Source organism: Eublepharis macularius, chromosome 1 (assembly GCF_028583425.1).
Source record: "Eublepharis macularius isolate TG4126 chromosome 1, MPM_Emac_v1.0, whole genome shotgun sequence".
In the NCBI taxonomy this organism is placed as follows: Eukaryota; Metazoa; Chordata; class Lepidosauria; order Squamata; family Eublepharidae; genus Eublepharis; species Eublepharis macularius.
Window position 1 is genome coordinate 60,372,478 of NC_072790.1, and position 17,320 is coordinate 60,389,797.

At 43.8% G+C, this 17,320-nt stretch overlaps 1 protein-coding gene across 1 annotated transcript in view; it reads right to left on the bottom strand.

Annotated features, from left to right (window-relative positions):
- The window catches only part of CSMD1 (CUB and Sushi multiple domains 1), a 1,321,894-nt gene that overhangs the window by 353,350 nt on the left and 951,224 nt on the right, over positions 1-17,320 (bottom strand). The window contains exons 17-19 of the mRNA XM_054971211.1: positions 14,803-14,941; positions 7,984-8,171; positions 1,969-2,157 (exon numbers count right to left, since the gene is read on the bottom strand). Coding sequence (XP_054827186.1) covers positions 1,969-2,157; positions 7,984-8,171; positions 14,803-14,941 — 516 coding nt within the window. The remainder of the gene's footprint in view (positions 1-1,968; positions 2,158-7,983; positions 8,172-14,802; positions 14,942-17,320) is intronic.

Consider the following 17,320-nt stretch of genomic DNA (forward strand, 5'->3'; position numbering starts at 1 on the left):
ACCCACTAGCATCTCCGTAGGCATTGTTTGAAAGTGCAATGAAGAAAAGGTCCTCCTAAGATTATACACAGTTATGTTGGTTAAGTAGGAGGCCTTACAATGATCTTTTTTAATCATATTAAACCAGGGGGCAAACCTTGATTGAGAAATCAGAGAAGCATCAATTAGGGCATCTTCTCTAAAGACCCAATCGCGAAGATCAAAGCTATTCCCCGAGGGCTGCAATAAATCATCAGGGATAGTATATCTGGCAACAATGTAGTTAATAAATTGAAGGCGAGCTTTATCTTTGTTATTCAGTAGATGGAAACTAAGTTTACTGTATGAGTCAGGACGGAGTTCTTAGCTGGGTTTTTTCCCAAAATTTTATAATCATCAGGTGGGCTCGAGCCCTCACTAAAGGGAGTCCCAACTCAGCTCATAAATGGGCAGCTGGTGTCCCTTTGGGGAGTGCCAGAATTCACCTCATAAAGAGGTTTTGGATTCTTTCTAACTTTAGAAGTAATTGATCTTTCCACCCCCAGATCTCAATACCATACAGCAATTGGGAAATAATTTTACTAACAAAAAGTTTCAACGCTGGGTCTATGAGGAGACCTCCCCTGGTGTAATAAAATCTCATTACAACTCCCATTGTCTTAAGGGCTATTTCTTTAGCTGATTCTAGGTGAACATCCCACTTGAGGGTTTCGCTAAAAGTTAAACTTAGGTATTTATATGATTTACATTGTTCTACTGGACTACCTTGTATGCTCCATTTAAACACTTTGGGCCGTTTCTGAAAAACCATAACTTTGGTTTTCGAGTAATTAATTATCAGTTTTTCTTCCTTAAGTTTTAATTAATCAGTTTTTCTTCCTTTCTTCCTTTCTTCTTCCTTAAAATTCACCTAGACTGTGCAAAAGCCTCTTCAGTCCCATTCTGGTTAAAGAGATCAAAACCATATCATCTGCGTATAGTAAGATTGATATTTTTTGCTGATCTAAGGAGAGAGCAGTATTATTCTCTCTCAGCCTAACCTACTTCACAAGGTTGTTGTGAGGATAAAATCAAGGAGGAAAGTACAGTGCATGCCGCCTTGAATTTCTTGGAAGAAAGCAGAGAAACAATCTAGTATGTGGAAAGTGCTTGTCAAGTTGCAGCCAACTTATGGTGACCCCACAGTTTCCGAGGCAAGAAATGAAAAGTGGTGGTTTGCAATTGCCTGCCTCTGAGTAGCAACCCTGGACTTCCGTGGTGATCTCCCACCCAAGTACTAACCAGGGCCGACCCTGCTCAGTGTTTGAGAACTAACAAGATCAGGCACCTGGACCATCCAGGTAAGGGTATAATTTACTTTATATAAATAGATCCCCAGCAATGAATGAAGCACTTCAATACTATATTCTACGGGAATATGGGGTTCTTGGTGATTCTTTGCACCATATAAACCACCTCTCCAGACCTGGTTCTACATTTTCACTGATTTCCAGGTTTGTTCAAGATGAAATTCAGAGGGCAGGTTTTAAACATACCTTTAAAAATTCCCAGAAAAAACAGAAAATAACAGAAATAGGGCATAGATGTAGGTAAAAGCCTTACAGGGCAGCCAGTTCACTACCCACACATCAAATCTCCAGAGAGAGAGAATCTTGCACTCCCAAGTGCTTTACTTTCAGACCCCTTAGTCGTCGTCTTCTCCTCTCTCTCTTCCAAACCTACTCTTTCTTCTACATATTCATGTGAAATAGATCATCTAGTCCAGACTCTCATTTAAGATTTTAACTGTCAGAAGACCATCTTAGTCCTGGCTTTCAGTGAGAACTGGCTTTCAGTGAGAAAACATCTACAACTATAAAAGAACATTAACAGTCTTTTGTCAAAGACCCTGGCTCCTACCAAACTTTAGGCAAATGGAGGTGACCTACCTACTAAAGTATTCAGATAGCAATCTCTCAACACTATGGATTTGTAATATGTTATCCTTACCATCACAGCTAGGTAGAGCATGGTTCCACTGGTGGTTTCTTTCACACACAAGAGGTTCATCATCACTGAGGGTGTAACCTGGATCACAGCTAAACGTTACTATAGATCGAATACTGAAATTATTACCATGGCGATGTCCATTCACAGGAATTCCTGGATCAAGGCAGGAATCTGATTCTAGTGTAACACCTGGAGGGAAGAAAGTCAGAAAGATAGAAACCAATTGCAAAAGAGAAGTAAAATGAAATCAAGCTCTCAAAACAAGCCTTCAGTGTTTTGTTTTTTGCACTTTAGGAAGCTAAACTTTAATAATAATAAAAATATATTTTTGTTTATTTATTTTATTTTATTTTTAACCCACCCTCCCCACAAGCGGGCTCAGGGCGGGGTACAACATTGATTAAAATCCAACTTAAAATCAATAATAAAAACAGCAACAGATAAAATACTGTACCCCTTTCGGGGCAACCAGCATCAGTGGACTCCATACCCCTTGTAGAGGGAGACCAGTGGAAGGCTCGGCAATGATGGGCTAAAATTAGCCTCCACCATATGCCTGGTGGAACATCTCTGTCTTATAGGCCCGCCTAAATGACACAAGATCTTGGTGGGCCTGAGTGTCCTCAGACAGAGAGTTCTACCAGGTTGGGGCCAGGACCGAAAAGGCCCTGGCCCTGGTAGAAGCCAGCTGAGCCTCCCAAGGGCCAGGGACAACCAGTAAATGTTTTCCAGTTGAACGAAGTGCTCTCTGGGGCATATATAGGGAAAGATGGTCCTGGACCTGTTGAAGTCTCTGGATCAAGCCCAAGGGCAGCCCTGCATACAGTGAGTTACAGTAGTCTATCCTGGAGGTGACCATTGCATGGATCACTGTCATTAGGTCCTGGGCCAAGAGGTAGGGCACCAGTTGCCAAGCCTGCTGAAGGTGGAAAAAGGCCACCCCATGACCCTAACAGAACCCGGGTTCTGGGTCCAGGGCAGAGATCTCTTCCAGGAACATCTGTAGCTGATCCACCACCGCGCGCTCAATCACCTTTCCCAAGAACAGGAGGTTCAATATCAGGCGGTAACTGGACAGATCAGTGGGGTCCAAAACTGTTTTTTTCAAAAGAGACCTCACTACGGCTTCCTTTAGTGCCCCAGGAAAACCCCCGGAGCTCAATGATGTATGACCTCCAACTGGGCCCCCAACTCATTGGCATTGGCTTTTACCAGCCACAACGGGCAGAGGTCCAGGGAGCACGTAGTGGGCCTCACAAGCCGCAGGATCTTGTCCACCTCCTCCCGGGAGACCAGGCTGAAGTGATCCAAAAATGGGCTAGAAGACGGCCAAGAGGCCTCCAGTTCCATTTCTGTATCAATCGTGGCCAGCAGATCACGACAGAGGAACGAGATTTTATCTGCAAAAAAGCTCCCAAAAGCCTCACAGCTAATAGCCGAATTTCCAATTTGATGGTCTCCCTGTGATAGGGAAACCAAGGACCGAACTACCTGGAACAATTTTGCCGGGCATGGGCTTGCAGACGCTATGGAGGCGGCAAAGTATTCCTTCATCCATAAGTCTCCACAGGCGAGCATAAATCTGCTCACCGCCCGTGCAGGAGGGGGCTGGCACACCCAGACAAGCCCTCAGGACATAGTGGTCCAACCATGGCACGGCTTTAATAGCATCCAGGTCCACCTGAATCCCTGCCCCAAAGATCAAATCCAGCGTGTGGCCCACTTGATGCGTAGGAGCTGAAACAAATTTGGAGAGTCCCAGCGCTGCCATAGAAGACACCAGGTCCAAAGCCTGAGGTGTCATCAACATGGACGTTGAAATCACCCATGACCAACAGTGTAGGATGATCCAGTGCCCACTCCGACACCACCTCTAACAAGTGTGGCATATTGCCTCCTTTATGTGACCTATATATTGCTTCCTCACCAATTCCATCAGCGGTCCCTTAGATTTTCACTGCCACCAAGGCTTTTGCCTTAGTTATCCCTAAGTTTGACTTACAGTACATGATGTCTTAGCTATAGCCAGTAGTATAACAGAATGGTCAGTGCATGGGGGTGACTGTGAGGTAAAATTTATTCTAAATAAAACAGGTGTGCTATTTAACCAGAAATAGAATTTATTTATCCAACTATATAAAAGGCAAGCTGTATTGGCGACTACTCTTTATTCTCATGCAGTTGCATTGCCGACGACTCTGGCTTTGAGACTGCTGCAAAGCACCCACTTGCTGCTGGGAGGAGGCCCACCGAATTGATGGCCTAAACACTCCTCCCTGTCTCTCCCCTCAATGTCCTCCAGCTCTGGCCTCCAGGCCACTGTGAAGTGCCCACTTGCTGCCAGGAGGGGGCCCACCAAATCAACATCCTAAGCACTCCTCCCCACACTTCCCCTCAGCAGCCTCCTGCTCTAGCCTCCAGGCCACTACAAAGCACCTGCTTGCTGCTGGGAGGGGCCCGCTGAATTAGTTTTCTAGAGCCCATTATATTTTGCACACAGTGAGTGTTGTTTCTAGTAAGTACATATGTGTGATGGTTACAGGGTATTTTACAGGCATATTGGTTTCAGAGTGGTTCATAAACATGATGGAAGTGAGATGGTGAGTTGGAAGTCAGCTCTGCGCAAAGTGTGGGAGCACTCTCCTGAGAAGTACAATTACATCACTTCTGGAAGTGACATCATCATGTGCCAGAAGGGAGTGCATGTGCTGTGTATTTGCCCAGGATGCCTGCTGGTGGTGGGTGATCACAGGGAGTCTACCAGACACTAGCAGGCAGCTGGGAAACCCAGATCCAACCTATAAAATTTTACAGAGGGATTTGGAATAATTTTAGAAGAGGCACCAAAATTAAAACAAAAGTGAGAACCTCTGCCACAAGGTATTTCAGTGCCATATACCACTTTATTAATGCTGCTGATTAACAGAGTAATCCTAAATAGATCTATATAGAACCCTACTCAGGTATATTCAGTAGAGATTACTGCCAGGGAAGACCTACTAGATTTGCACTGCTAGACTGATTTCTGATCCAGGGTTCAAATGCTTAATCTAGCTGTTGCTGTAATGAATTGGTGCTGTAAATTATTATAATATTCGCCTGAGTGAACCGATGGTCAACCAATATAACAAGAAAGGCCAAAACATCATGCTGCTTAGAAGTGAATCTTTTCACAAGTTATACTTTCAAAGCTCACTACCTATGCTAAGCAGCAATGCTAAACATTAAATAAATTATATCATTTAACAAGGGATTGTTGAGAAAACAGACAGCAGTTTTTGAGGAACAGAAATAAACTGAAGTTATTTTTTCAAAGGCTAAAAATTATTTTTCCCCTTGAAAAATACCACACATGAAAGCAATAGCATTTAGATTCAGGAGTGAAACTATTATTTTCAAATATAACTATGTATCATGCTGTACTGTTTACAAATATTTTAACTCCATCAGTCGCAATCTCTACACTGTTTAGAGGTTATGTGGAAACATTTAAATGACCGAACCACATGAGTAGGACCCAGTTTGATGGATCTTTTCCATGGAATTGCACACTGGTTCCATACTGGTGGTAAAGGGCTGGGTGGACATCTAAAGGGCATCTATGTAATACATTCAGTTGTAGCAGGTTTCACTTTGGCCTGGATGAGGGGAAAACAGGTAGCTTAATTTTAACCTTGCACACAAACTGATCTTTGAAGATAATGGATGCCCACCAGAGGCTCAATATGCCTCTTGTTTTGGATGGGTGCCTCACACCACAAAAGCAGGAGCAAACTTCTGTTGATGACTCTGCAGTGTATTCATCTTGGGGCAAAACTACTTTATGGTCATCATTCCCTTTTTGTACTTAATTCCTAACAGAGAACAGGTTCTCACCAAGTACAAAGCACTGACACACAGTGTGGTTGTACGCAGTTTAATTTTCTTAAACAATGTGAATTGGAGCCAACCAACTTTTCCATCATTGAGAAAGGGAGAAGGGCATCTCCTCAGTGTTGAGAATCGCACATTAACAAAAGTCATGGAATGAGGGCTGTAGTTAGGTGATATTGAATGAAAAAACTAGCTGGAGTCAGCTATTTAGATTCAGTGAAATAGCTGGCTGGAGTCCACTATTTATATTAGCACTTGAAAATGTAATCAATGTATGAGTCTTATTTTTTAAAAGTTTTACATTTGCCTTTCCAACACTCATCCCAGTCACTGATAAACCAGAGTTTGATTATCAGGAATATGTTATATTAGGGTTGTCAGGCCCCCTGGCAATTATCAAGAGAGCTGGAGGGAAAGGTGCATAGTTACTAAAAGTTTGATATCCTCTTGCTTGCACAAAGTGTGTGTGCACTTTGTGCCTTCTGCACATGTCATATCTGCTTACAATAGTGTTTTGGGCCAAGTCTTAAAGAACTGGCCATCATGCAATGCTGTCACTTCTGATGTAACTGAAAATGCTGTAAATGCTGATGTAACTGGAAATGCCATTTACTTGGGCTGCTTGACGATGGCAGGCAATATCCAGGTGGCTTGCCCCCTCCCACCGATTGCCATTCATTGCCAGGCAGAAAGGAAAATCGCCAGGAATTTGCCTACCACCGGTGGGTACCTTGCACTCCTCACTTACCTTTATACATGGGCACAAACAGAAAAAAACCGAACATGGTGTTCGTTGTTCGTTGCCATCCACGAACAACAAACAACAAATACTGACAAACATGATCCTGTCACGAACATGTTCGTTGTTCGTGGAGGCCAGCAGGCTCTCTTCCAGCCATCAAGATCCCTACTGCACCACTCCCAGAAACCCTACCTGAGCAGGCAGCAGGAAAGGTACCAATAATAAATAATAGCTTGGCCCCAGAGACTGGCAGCAGCCCTGGAACCTGAAGGGGTAGATCTCTATCCCACCACACACAAAGAAAATTCAAGCTCCAATGCACTCACACTGTCTCTCTAACAGCAGCTGTCTCTCCCTGAAAGCCAGAGCTGGGAGCCCCCCTCCCCCCTGGTCTTTTCCTCTTTTAACAAATTTGGAATTCCAGTCCACACTTGGAAGGAAGACCTGCCTATCAAGCTAAATTGGGTTTAGATTGGGGTTTCCAGGGCAACAGCAGGAGTTCAGACAGAGTTCAGACAATCTCTGCCTGAGTTGCCATGGGAATTGATTGCAGGTGCCCGACTGTCTGGCTTGACGAACAGCAATGAATAGCAACGAACGAGGCTTGCAACGACCACCTGTACGATGGTTGTTGTGGGTTTTCCGGGCTGTAACCCTTGTGGATTCCCGGCCGTGAAAGCCTTCGACAATACATCGACCACCTGTACGTTTAGAACTGGCTGTTCGTGGGCTTTTTTGCGTTTGTATTGCTGTTCGTGCCCATCTCTACTCACCTTCTGTTCTTATAAATGCCAATTCCCTTCTCTATTTCCAGGTTTGTAGTAACCACTGTTTGCTACAACGTCCCAATCAGAGAGGGTATTGTTATCATGAATCAGGTAGTTATGGAGGAAATTGGTGCATATGAGTTGAGGGGGGAGGGAAGGAAAGAGCACATGAGCCTACAGCATGTTCCCAATTCCACCTGAATTAGTATAAAGGCTTATGGAAATCATTATTAAAATATGAATTCTTTTGGCATCAAATGGTTTAGGAACCATTTAAAAGAATTTAGACAATCACCTCAGTTCAGAATCCCAAACATATATCACAGTTCAGATAATCCTGCAAATGCCAGTTTTCTAAATCATTTCCAATGGAGGTAGCAACTCTGAACATCCACAAGGGTTAGAGGCAGGGGGAAGTCTTTGTGCACAGTGGAAACACTCCTCTCACAGTAAAGTACCAGACTGGAACAAATTACTTATGTCATATCCTATTGTTTACCCTTAATGGTTCTTAATTCCAACAGTGACCAAAGCCGAAGGTTTCTCCCATTCCCGGGATACAAAGTTCTGCAATGTACACCCCCCCTCCCAAAACACCTATGTTCTAATTAGGAAAAATGTTCCCAAACTTACTTTCATAGTGAATTAAGAATCCAACACTGGAGCGACTATTATCAGTGGTAAACAACAGGTACATATAATTGCCAGTACTAATAAGAAACTGTGGTGCTTGAGTACCATGGTATTCTCCTATTAATGGGGATGAACTAGCTGGACCATCTCGAACTTCCAATGTATCATAATTTACTTCTGTCTGAAATCTGAAGAAAAAAAATACAGTTCATCATGTCAGATATTGGCATTTATAAAAAAATTTTTGACAGATCCTTGTGCACTTTTTCCTTCTGATTACATACAAATAGTGGTAATATGGTGGAATTTATGCTTTGTTTATATGTGTCATGCCTCAGGTGGGGTGAGCCACCTTACGCTGCCACCACTCTGGGATTTAGGGTCCCTTGGGAAGGCCTAGGGTACCCTCCCAACCCTTCTCACCTCTGTAGCTTGGCCAATAAACAGGCGTGACGCGTGAAGACCCAGCAGAGTAACAGTAAACAAAAGGGTTTATTTACAAGGAGGTCAGTTAATCAAACAACAAGCAAACAAGTTGGATTAGCAACAATAGATGGGTGAAAGCAAAATAAACAAAAGGCCCTAGCACGACTGAACTCACTGTCCCTCTGTCTGCCAGGCCTGTCTTCTCACCCTACCTGGATGAGGGCCTCTCTCCCTAGCAGAAACCTCCTCTGGCCTGCTCCCTGGGAGAAAGAAGAAACCCAGGCTTTTTCCCTCCCAGACTTATATAGTACTACCCCCGATTGGCCAAAAAGGGTGCCAAAACAACCCAGGGGCTCCTGGGAATTGTAGGCAGGCCTACTCCCACGGCTAACAGGCTCCTGAGGCCTTGCTAGGCCTTCCTGGCACAGCCAGATCATGACAATATGTATAAGGTCCCATGTTCAATCTGCAGCATCTCTAGCTAAGGGATCACAGGAGTGGAGTGAAGAAAAGACTTTGTCTGATGTCACTGCTAGTCAGAGAAGATAATAGTCTGACTCATTATAAGCTTCATATGGAACAGTATAGGTAGGACACTTGAAGGAGCAGTTCCTGTGCCACTAAGGTAACGCAGGCTGAAATCATTAAATCTTTTAAACTCTTATTTCTCATACGCATGCATTTACTGTGTTGGTTTTATTATCTTCCAGTGGTATTGAGCCCTTTGCTGCTCAATTATTTTTATTAATAATGGCATTCAAAAGTAAACAATAAGAGTAGAAGGGGGGATGGAGAATTACTATGATTTTTCCAGGGTTATACTCATCAGGTCAGCAGCAGCAGCCGTGGGACTAGAACCATGGTCTGCCCCCTCCCCCAGCTTGAGTCTATTTCTCCATCCCCTGGGAAACAGTGCAATTCAGTGTAATAACTTTAGATTCACAAACATTGGCCAAGCAAGCATGAAATCATTCAGTACAGGTCATTCCTGTGTCAAATGCATTTCATTCCATACTTTTGTGATTTGGCTACAGTTTTGACTGATGTGCAACACAATATAATTGTGCCAAAATGTTTATACTTACATCTGACAGCCTTTTGAACTAGAAAAATATAAACCTTTTACCACTGTTTGTATGTCAACCTTCCCCCCTCCCATTTAAAAAGACATCATCACAGATATTAAAAGCAATCACATAGAAACAAAGCACTCCCATTGTATAAGATCACTAGCCATCTAGACCAGCTATGAAAAAAGGCTTCTGCTATTAAATAAATGAAACTTTCTGCAGCTACTAAGGAGTGGATAAATTTGGTCTTTGAGGACACAAAATAGCTGCAAAAACCCCTTGTATTCACATTCAGGACAGAACAGCACTTCAGAAAGTAAATGCTTCGCAGAAGTCCTGAAAAAAGGGAAAATGCATGTTTATGAAGGTCAAAGAAGAAAGATATATGTGTACTTGTTATAACAGATGACTGAATGTAGACAATGTGAAATAACAGACTGGAAAACACAATATATTTGTGTGAATATTGTTTTAACAGGCAACCATCTGCATTTTTTACTGGCCTTTCTCTAACCAATGATGCAAGGTGGGTTACAATGCTATGCAAAAATACAATAAAATATAAAAAGTAAACAGACTAAAAATGGCACAATTCAAATAGCAACATCAAACAATTATTCTAATATGCCCTATTTTGTTTTGTTTTCCTTCAAAAGAACAGAGTAATAGGCTTTTTTGGACTTAATACCATCATGCAAGAAATGACAAAAACAAACAGACATCTCTGCTAAGGCCATTATAATTCACACAACAATTAGCACAGATCTATCACAATATTCCCATGGACCCTTTAAACAGTAATACATTGAAGTAAAAAAAAATAATCATTTCGGACTTTTCCCCTGACACTTTGTATGCTTGTGGAGGGGGAAGCAAATTAAATCTCTCTTTTATAAAGATAAAGGGCCAAGAGCTAAGGCTGCAATCCTGAACACTTTCTTGGAGTCAAAGTCCATTTAACTTTGTGGGATTTAATTCCAAGTAAATAAATGACCTGACCAGGATGGCCCAGGATACCATGATCTCGTTAGATCTCCAAAGCGAAGTGGAGTTAGACCTGTTTAGTATTGGGATGGGAGACCACCAAGGAAGCTGCTATGCAGAGGCCGGTAATGGCAAACCATCTGTTAGCCTCTTGCTTTGAAAATCAAGTAGGGATTGCCATAAATCGGCTGCAGCTTGATACCACTTCATACACACACAAATACATATAAAGTCAGGGAACATTGCAAAAAATATGCATAGAGGGTGGATAAATGTCAAAGTAGTCCAAAGTGCACCGTATAGCATCTAACCTCTGGTTTGGATCCTACAGAAAATCTGTTGACAGATTTCCGTTAGTAGAGTGAGACTTTTTCGCTGCTCCATTCCAGCTACAGGTGCCCTGCAAAATGCTGCTCCATGAGGACAGAGAACTCCTGGGAACAGCAAATGGGGGAGGCAGAGGTCTGTATTGGGGGGAGGGAATCAGCAAAAATACCCCTCTTGCTCACACAGAAAAATTGGCAGCTCTATGTTTTATTTTGCATGATCAAGGGATCATATAAAGGAAATACTTTCACATAAAGCCAATCCAGCAATTAATCACTAGAAAGGTTCTATCATTTTTGTTCCAGCGCTCTAATACAGTGGCGCATCTAGAAGATGTTGTAAGAGCAGATCATAGGCATACGTTCCGGCTGCTGCTGCTAACTCTTTTTTAAAAGGGAAGGGATTTAATAACAAACATCCCACTGAACCTTCTTTTGTATTCAGCTTTACGCATTCAAGAAAGCAGTCTGTATAACATCTATCAGTTTGCCATCCACCCCACGGGTTTTGGTGAGGGAGGGACAATGTGAGTGCCACGGGGTTTTATAAATTGGAATTGTTTTTATTATGTTACCTGTTTTATTTATTTATTTAGATTTATACCCCGCCCTCCCCACAAATGGGCTCAAGGCAGCTAACAACATTAAAAAAAAACACAACGAATCAATCACAAAACCATAAAATCAATAATAATCTTAAAAGAATCATTAAAATAGTCCAGGCGCAGACTATTTAAATAAATATTGGGAGTACATATATGGGCATAGCACATGGCCAGGGGCAGTCCCAGAAAAAGTGGTGGTCTTACGTGGAAGAAAGGGGTCACCCGCTGGCACTCAGCCAAAGGCCTGGTGGAACATCTCTGTTTTACAGGCCCTGTGGAACTGTAACAAATCCCACAGGGTTTGGATCTTCAGTGGGAAAGCATTCCACCAGGCCGGGGGCAGGGCAGAAAAAGCCCTGGCCCTAGTTGAGGCCAGATGGATGTCCTTCAGGCCGGGGACCACCAGGATCTACTTGTCTGCAGAGAGTCTGCCACTGCATTCTGGACTAGCTGTAACTTCCGGGTCAGGCCCAAGGGCAGCCCAGCGTAGAATGAGTTTCAGTAGTCTAGCCTGGAGGTGACCGTTGCATGGATTACTGTAGCCAGGTCCTGGGGCGAAAGATAGGGCGTCAGTTGCCTGGCCTGTCAAAGTTGAAAAAAGGCAGACCTGGCAATGGTCGCGACCTGGGCCTCCGTTGAAAGTATGGCATCCAAGGTCACACCCAGGCTCCTCACCATCGGCAAAGGTTTCAGTTATACCCCGTCAAGGGTTGGGAGCTGAGTACCCAGCTCAATTGCCCCACAACCCAGATACAGAACCTCCGTCTTCAAGGGATTCAATTTCAGGCGACTCTGATGTAACCATGCCGTCACAGCCTCAAGACCTTTGACCAAGGAATCCGGAGCGAGATCAGACTGGCTGTCCATCAGCAGACAGAGCTGGGTATCATCCACATACTGGTGACAACCCAGCCCAAAGCTGCGAGCTAACTGGGCGAGGGGGCGCATATAGATGTTAAATAGCATCGGGGAAAGAATTGCCCCCTGAGGGACGCTGCATACCAAAGAATGACAAGCAGACATCTGTTCCCTAAGTGCCCCCCTCTGTCCCCGATTGCGAAGGAAGGAGTTCAGCCATTGCAGGGCTGTCCCACGAATCCCCACATTGGCAAGGCGGTGGATCAGAAGATTATGACTGACTGTGTTGAATGCTGCTGTAAGATCTAAAAGTATCAGCAGTGCTGACTCGCCATGATCCAGGTGTCACCGCAGATCATCTGTGAGGGTGAACAGAGCCGTCTCCGTACCATGGCAGGGCCTGAAGCTGGACTGGACTGGATCCAGGATAGAGGCATTATCCAGGTATACCTGCAGCTGTTCCACTACCGCCCTTTCAATTACCTTACCCAGGAACAGAAGATTCGAAACTGGGCGGTAACTGGCTGGATCAACAGGATCCAGTGATGGTTTCTTTAATAAGGGCCGCACCACTGCTTCCTTCAGTGAGTCTGGGAAAAGTCAAGAACTCAGAGAAAGTTTAATGATGCCAACTAATGGTACCCGAATCACAGCACCACCAGTTTTCACCAGCCATAATGGGCACGGGTCCAGTGGGCATGTGGTAGGTTTCACAGCACGCAGGACCCTGCCTACCTCCTCCTGGGACAGTGGCCTGAATTGATCTAATATCAACCCTGAGGACTACCAAGGGGCCCCCAGTTCACATACTGCATGAACTGTGGTGGACAGGTCCCAGCAGAGCGACAAGATCTTATCCGCAAAATAGTCTCCAAAAGCCTCACAGCTTATTACCGAATTTACAATTTTATTTGTCCCATGTGCGAGGGATGTTAAAGACCAAATTTCCAAAATTGTGTTGGGCGAGAAGTAGCGGATACAATGGAAGCTGCATTGTAGTCTCTCTTTGCAGTTTTCATTGCCATCTCATAGGCCTTCACAAACGTCCTATAAGCTGTTTTTGTCACTTTGTCACAGAGTCGCCGCCACACTCGCTCTAGCCATCTCAGCTCCCGTTTAATTTGTCGTAGCTCCTCAGTATACCAAGGAGCTACTCTAGTTCAGGGGCAGAGAGGGCGACGGGGAGTGATCTCGTCGATAGCTTCATAGAGATGGGCATTCCAGTCCTCTATCAGCTCATCCAATGAGCCACAAAGGGGCATCGGATGCCACGGAGTGTTCTGGAATTCAATTGGATCCATTTGACTTCGCGGGCAAGCATAAATCAGCTCATTGCCCAAGCAGGGGGGTCACGGTGCCCAAACGAGCCCTCAGGACGAGGTGGTCTGACCATGGCACTACTATAGGTTCATCCAGATCCACCTGTATCCCAACTCCAAAGATCAAATCCAGCGTGTGTCCTGCTCGCTGTGTGGGCGTTGATACAAACTGGAAGAGTCCTAATGCCACCATGGAGGCTATCAGGTCCATGGCCTGTGAGGAGGTAGCATTATCGGCATGGACATTGAAGTTCCCAAAGACCAAACGCCTGGGGTACGCCAAGGCCCAGCCGGCCACCGCCTCCAACAGGCCAGGCAAAGCATCTGCTGGTACACTAGGCGATTGGTACAGATGGCTGTACTCTCCTCAGCATCCCACACCAGACCCACACAGTCAATGCTGGCAATTTTTGGCATGGGGAGCAGCCTGATGGAGAAAGATTTTTGAATGAGCACCGCCACCCCACCCCACCCCACCCGGCCACTGTCCCATGACTGGTGAAGGACAAAGAAACCTGAGTGGGGGCTAGCTCTTTCAGGCTGACAGTTTCACATTCCCGTACCCAGGTCTCAGTCACGCACATCTTGATGTGATCTGGTCTGAGCCTGCTCTGCAGGGAGAGCAGACTATGAATGAACGAACAAACGAACGAATGAATGAGGAGTGGAAAAAACTGGAGAGAAAGTTGCAGAAAGATACATGTGAAACCTAGTATGATTAACTCAGAGAAATTATGCTAACAGCACCAATATGAATGCATAAGGAAAAATAATTGAAAGGGAAGTAGACAAGGGTATGAGGCATCAGAGTTAGGCACGTTATTAAAAATTGGCCCAGAGCCCAAACCCTGGAAATTTATGTATTTTTTTTTTAAAAAAAAAATATTCCACCCTCCCCGCACAGGCAGGTTCAGGGCGGATGAAACATTCTTTATATCAATTTATTTATTTATATCATTTATACCCCACCTTTCTCCCCAATAGGACCCAAAGGGGCTTACATCATTTTCCTCACCTGCATTTTATTTCACAACAACGCTGTGAAGTAGGTTAGGCTGAGCGGGTGTGACTGGCTCAAGGTCACCCAGTGACCTTCCATGACAGAGTGGGCATTTGAACCTGGTTCTCCTGGATCCTAGTTTGATACACTAACAACACACACTATCCTTGTTTCACACAGTTACAAAATTCATCTGAGGAAGCTCTTTTCGTCTGTTTTCTGAATACTCACTTATCAAAGGTGATCTTAATAGAGTGCCCTTGCCTTGCTTCAATGACCCATTCACAATTTAAGGAGTCCTTATAGTATCCTGGCCATCCTGGAGGCAAGATAACTCCACTTGATGCTGTCAGATGGCCACCGCATGGTGCTGGGAGATTAAAAGCAGAGAGAGAGAATTAAACAGAAGTTTTAAACAACAACACAATTCATATTTAATTGAAACAAATTTCTCGGATCCAGTGATGCACAGGTGGAAATATAAATGGAAGTAGCACACTTGTACAGCATCTCATACAATTACTAGCACTTTGCTGCTTATATATTACAAGTGGAAACCTGCAAAGAATTGCAGAGGTAGGAAACTTATTTCCCCCTCTTCCACTATTTCCCCTTTCCCTTTCCTTAAAGCCCTCATAGAATCTCCCCTTTTCCTGCCTATTTCTCTTCTTCCCAGCCCTAATGAGAACCAAACAGTCCTAAAAAGGGCCTTTCCCCCTGCCTTTCACTTATCCTGACAGAAATCAAGCCTAGAATGGTGGCAAACTGTTGTGGTTGCCTGGCAGTGGCCTATGAGGGCATACTTTTCTTAAGGCACTCCTTTTAGAAGTTTGGGGTTCTAATCATCAAAGTTTTAAAAAAATATTATTTCAGATTTTTTTAGCAACCTGAGGAATTTTTTCAGGTTTGTAGAAAAATCTGTCTTGTCCATTCATGGCTCCAATCTCTGGCTTTATCCCCAGATATGGTTGAGAATTACAATATATGATAAGGTCCAGAAACTGGTCACTCCAGATCTTGCTTGAACAGAAACACAAGTAGGGATACAATAAGGCTGACTTGGCACAAATGGTTACTATGGTCTATTTCTTGTGTTTCCACCTCCATAAGAGTATTTTTTGGTATTTTTTCCCTGGATCTAACCCATTAAGTTTAGAAAAATATGTATCAAAGGTACAATATGATAGAAATTATTGTCTTACTCTGCATTATTCAATACAAGTTCTAGTATGCCTTGATATATATTATATGAAGACCACAAACAGAAGAACCTCCCTCAGTACACTCTAGCTATTTTACTAGTTAATTCTGTAATAAAGTTAACATACTTGACTGTTAGCTTTAATTTAACAAACCTACTGGTTGGATCCAGATTAAACTGGCAATTTCCACTAATGTGGCACTCCCCAGCCTCAGCAACAGCCACTTGGCTGGGGACTGGGATTTGCCTTCCCGAAGGAGGGGGAGGGAGCTGGGCTTTCCTGGGCATCCGGGAACGCTGGGGGGCGGGGGGGGGGAGGCGCAGAAACAGTGGCCTTATTAGTTCCATTCTACTGATGGAAAATTTAGCCTGGATCCAATATTTCTAATTATGATGTTATTTACCTAGTGGACTACATATGGTGGTTAGATTGTTTTAGGGGTGAAATATGAATTGGTCATGCCATGTCCTACCCCCACTCTCAAGTCATTGTGTGGCCTGGGAATAGATTTATGCATTGCTACACCTGACAGAGCTGGGCAGTTGGCAATGTTGTACCAGAGTACTATTGGTCGAGAATACTAGTGCTAAGTTGATTTGGTAGTCACTTCCAACCCTAAATATTTCCTTGTCAGCCTAGCAGCAGTGTGCTATAGTGCCTGGAGTTTGAAAACTTGTGTTTGAATCTTAGTCATTAAAGTTCAAATGGTAACATCAAACTAGACACTCTCTAGGCCTAGCTATATTCTCACTCTCAGATCTGTGTGTGTGTCTTGTAGCAATGTTCTCTTGAGTGATCTTTCCTTTAACAGGCTGGGTTGTATACTTTTCACGGAAGTAGAGCATCACTTCATAAATATTCACATTTTAAGTTAAATACATGTAAGTTCACAGACAGATACACCAGCTGGTTTAAGTAAAAGAGCACTTAAATTCTATTACAGTTCACTAGATGAAATCTGTTAAGGCTAGATTCATTAACACAGGAAATATTTAAAAGCAGATGTTATGCCACTCAAACTATTTGATAATTGCTACTAGTTTTCAACAAGCTAGAAGAAGAGAAGATGGACAAGCGGAGGTGGGTAAAAGAGACCATTTCCCAGCATTGGTCTTTATTACATCACTAAGATCAGTTATATTAAAGAAATGAGTTAGAAACTGTACTGACAAAACAGAGGTATCGTGGATGGGAGTACATTTCCCTTAAAGTAGCAGGTTCTTAAATTGGGGATGCCCCTGGACCCAGGCCTCCTGTTGGATAAACAGGCGGCAGCAGTGGCCAGGGGGTACCTTTTATCAGCGTTGGCTGGTGAGCCAGCTGAAGCCCTTCCAAGGGGGGAGCTCTTGCCACTGTGGTGCATGCCCTGGTAACATCTGAATTAGATCGTTGCAATATATTGTATGTGGGGCTGCCTTTGAAGACTGTCCAGAAACTACAGTTGGTACAGAATGGCAGAGGCAAAATGTTGCCTAAAGTGTGTCATGGGAACCAAATCACTCCTGTCTTGTTCTATCTGCACTGGCTCTCCATTTGTTTCTGGGCCC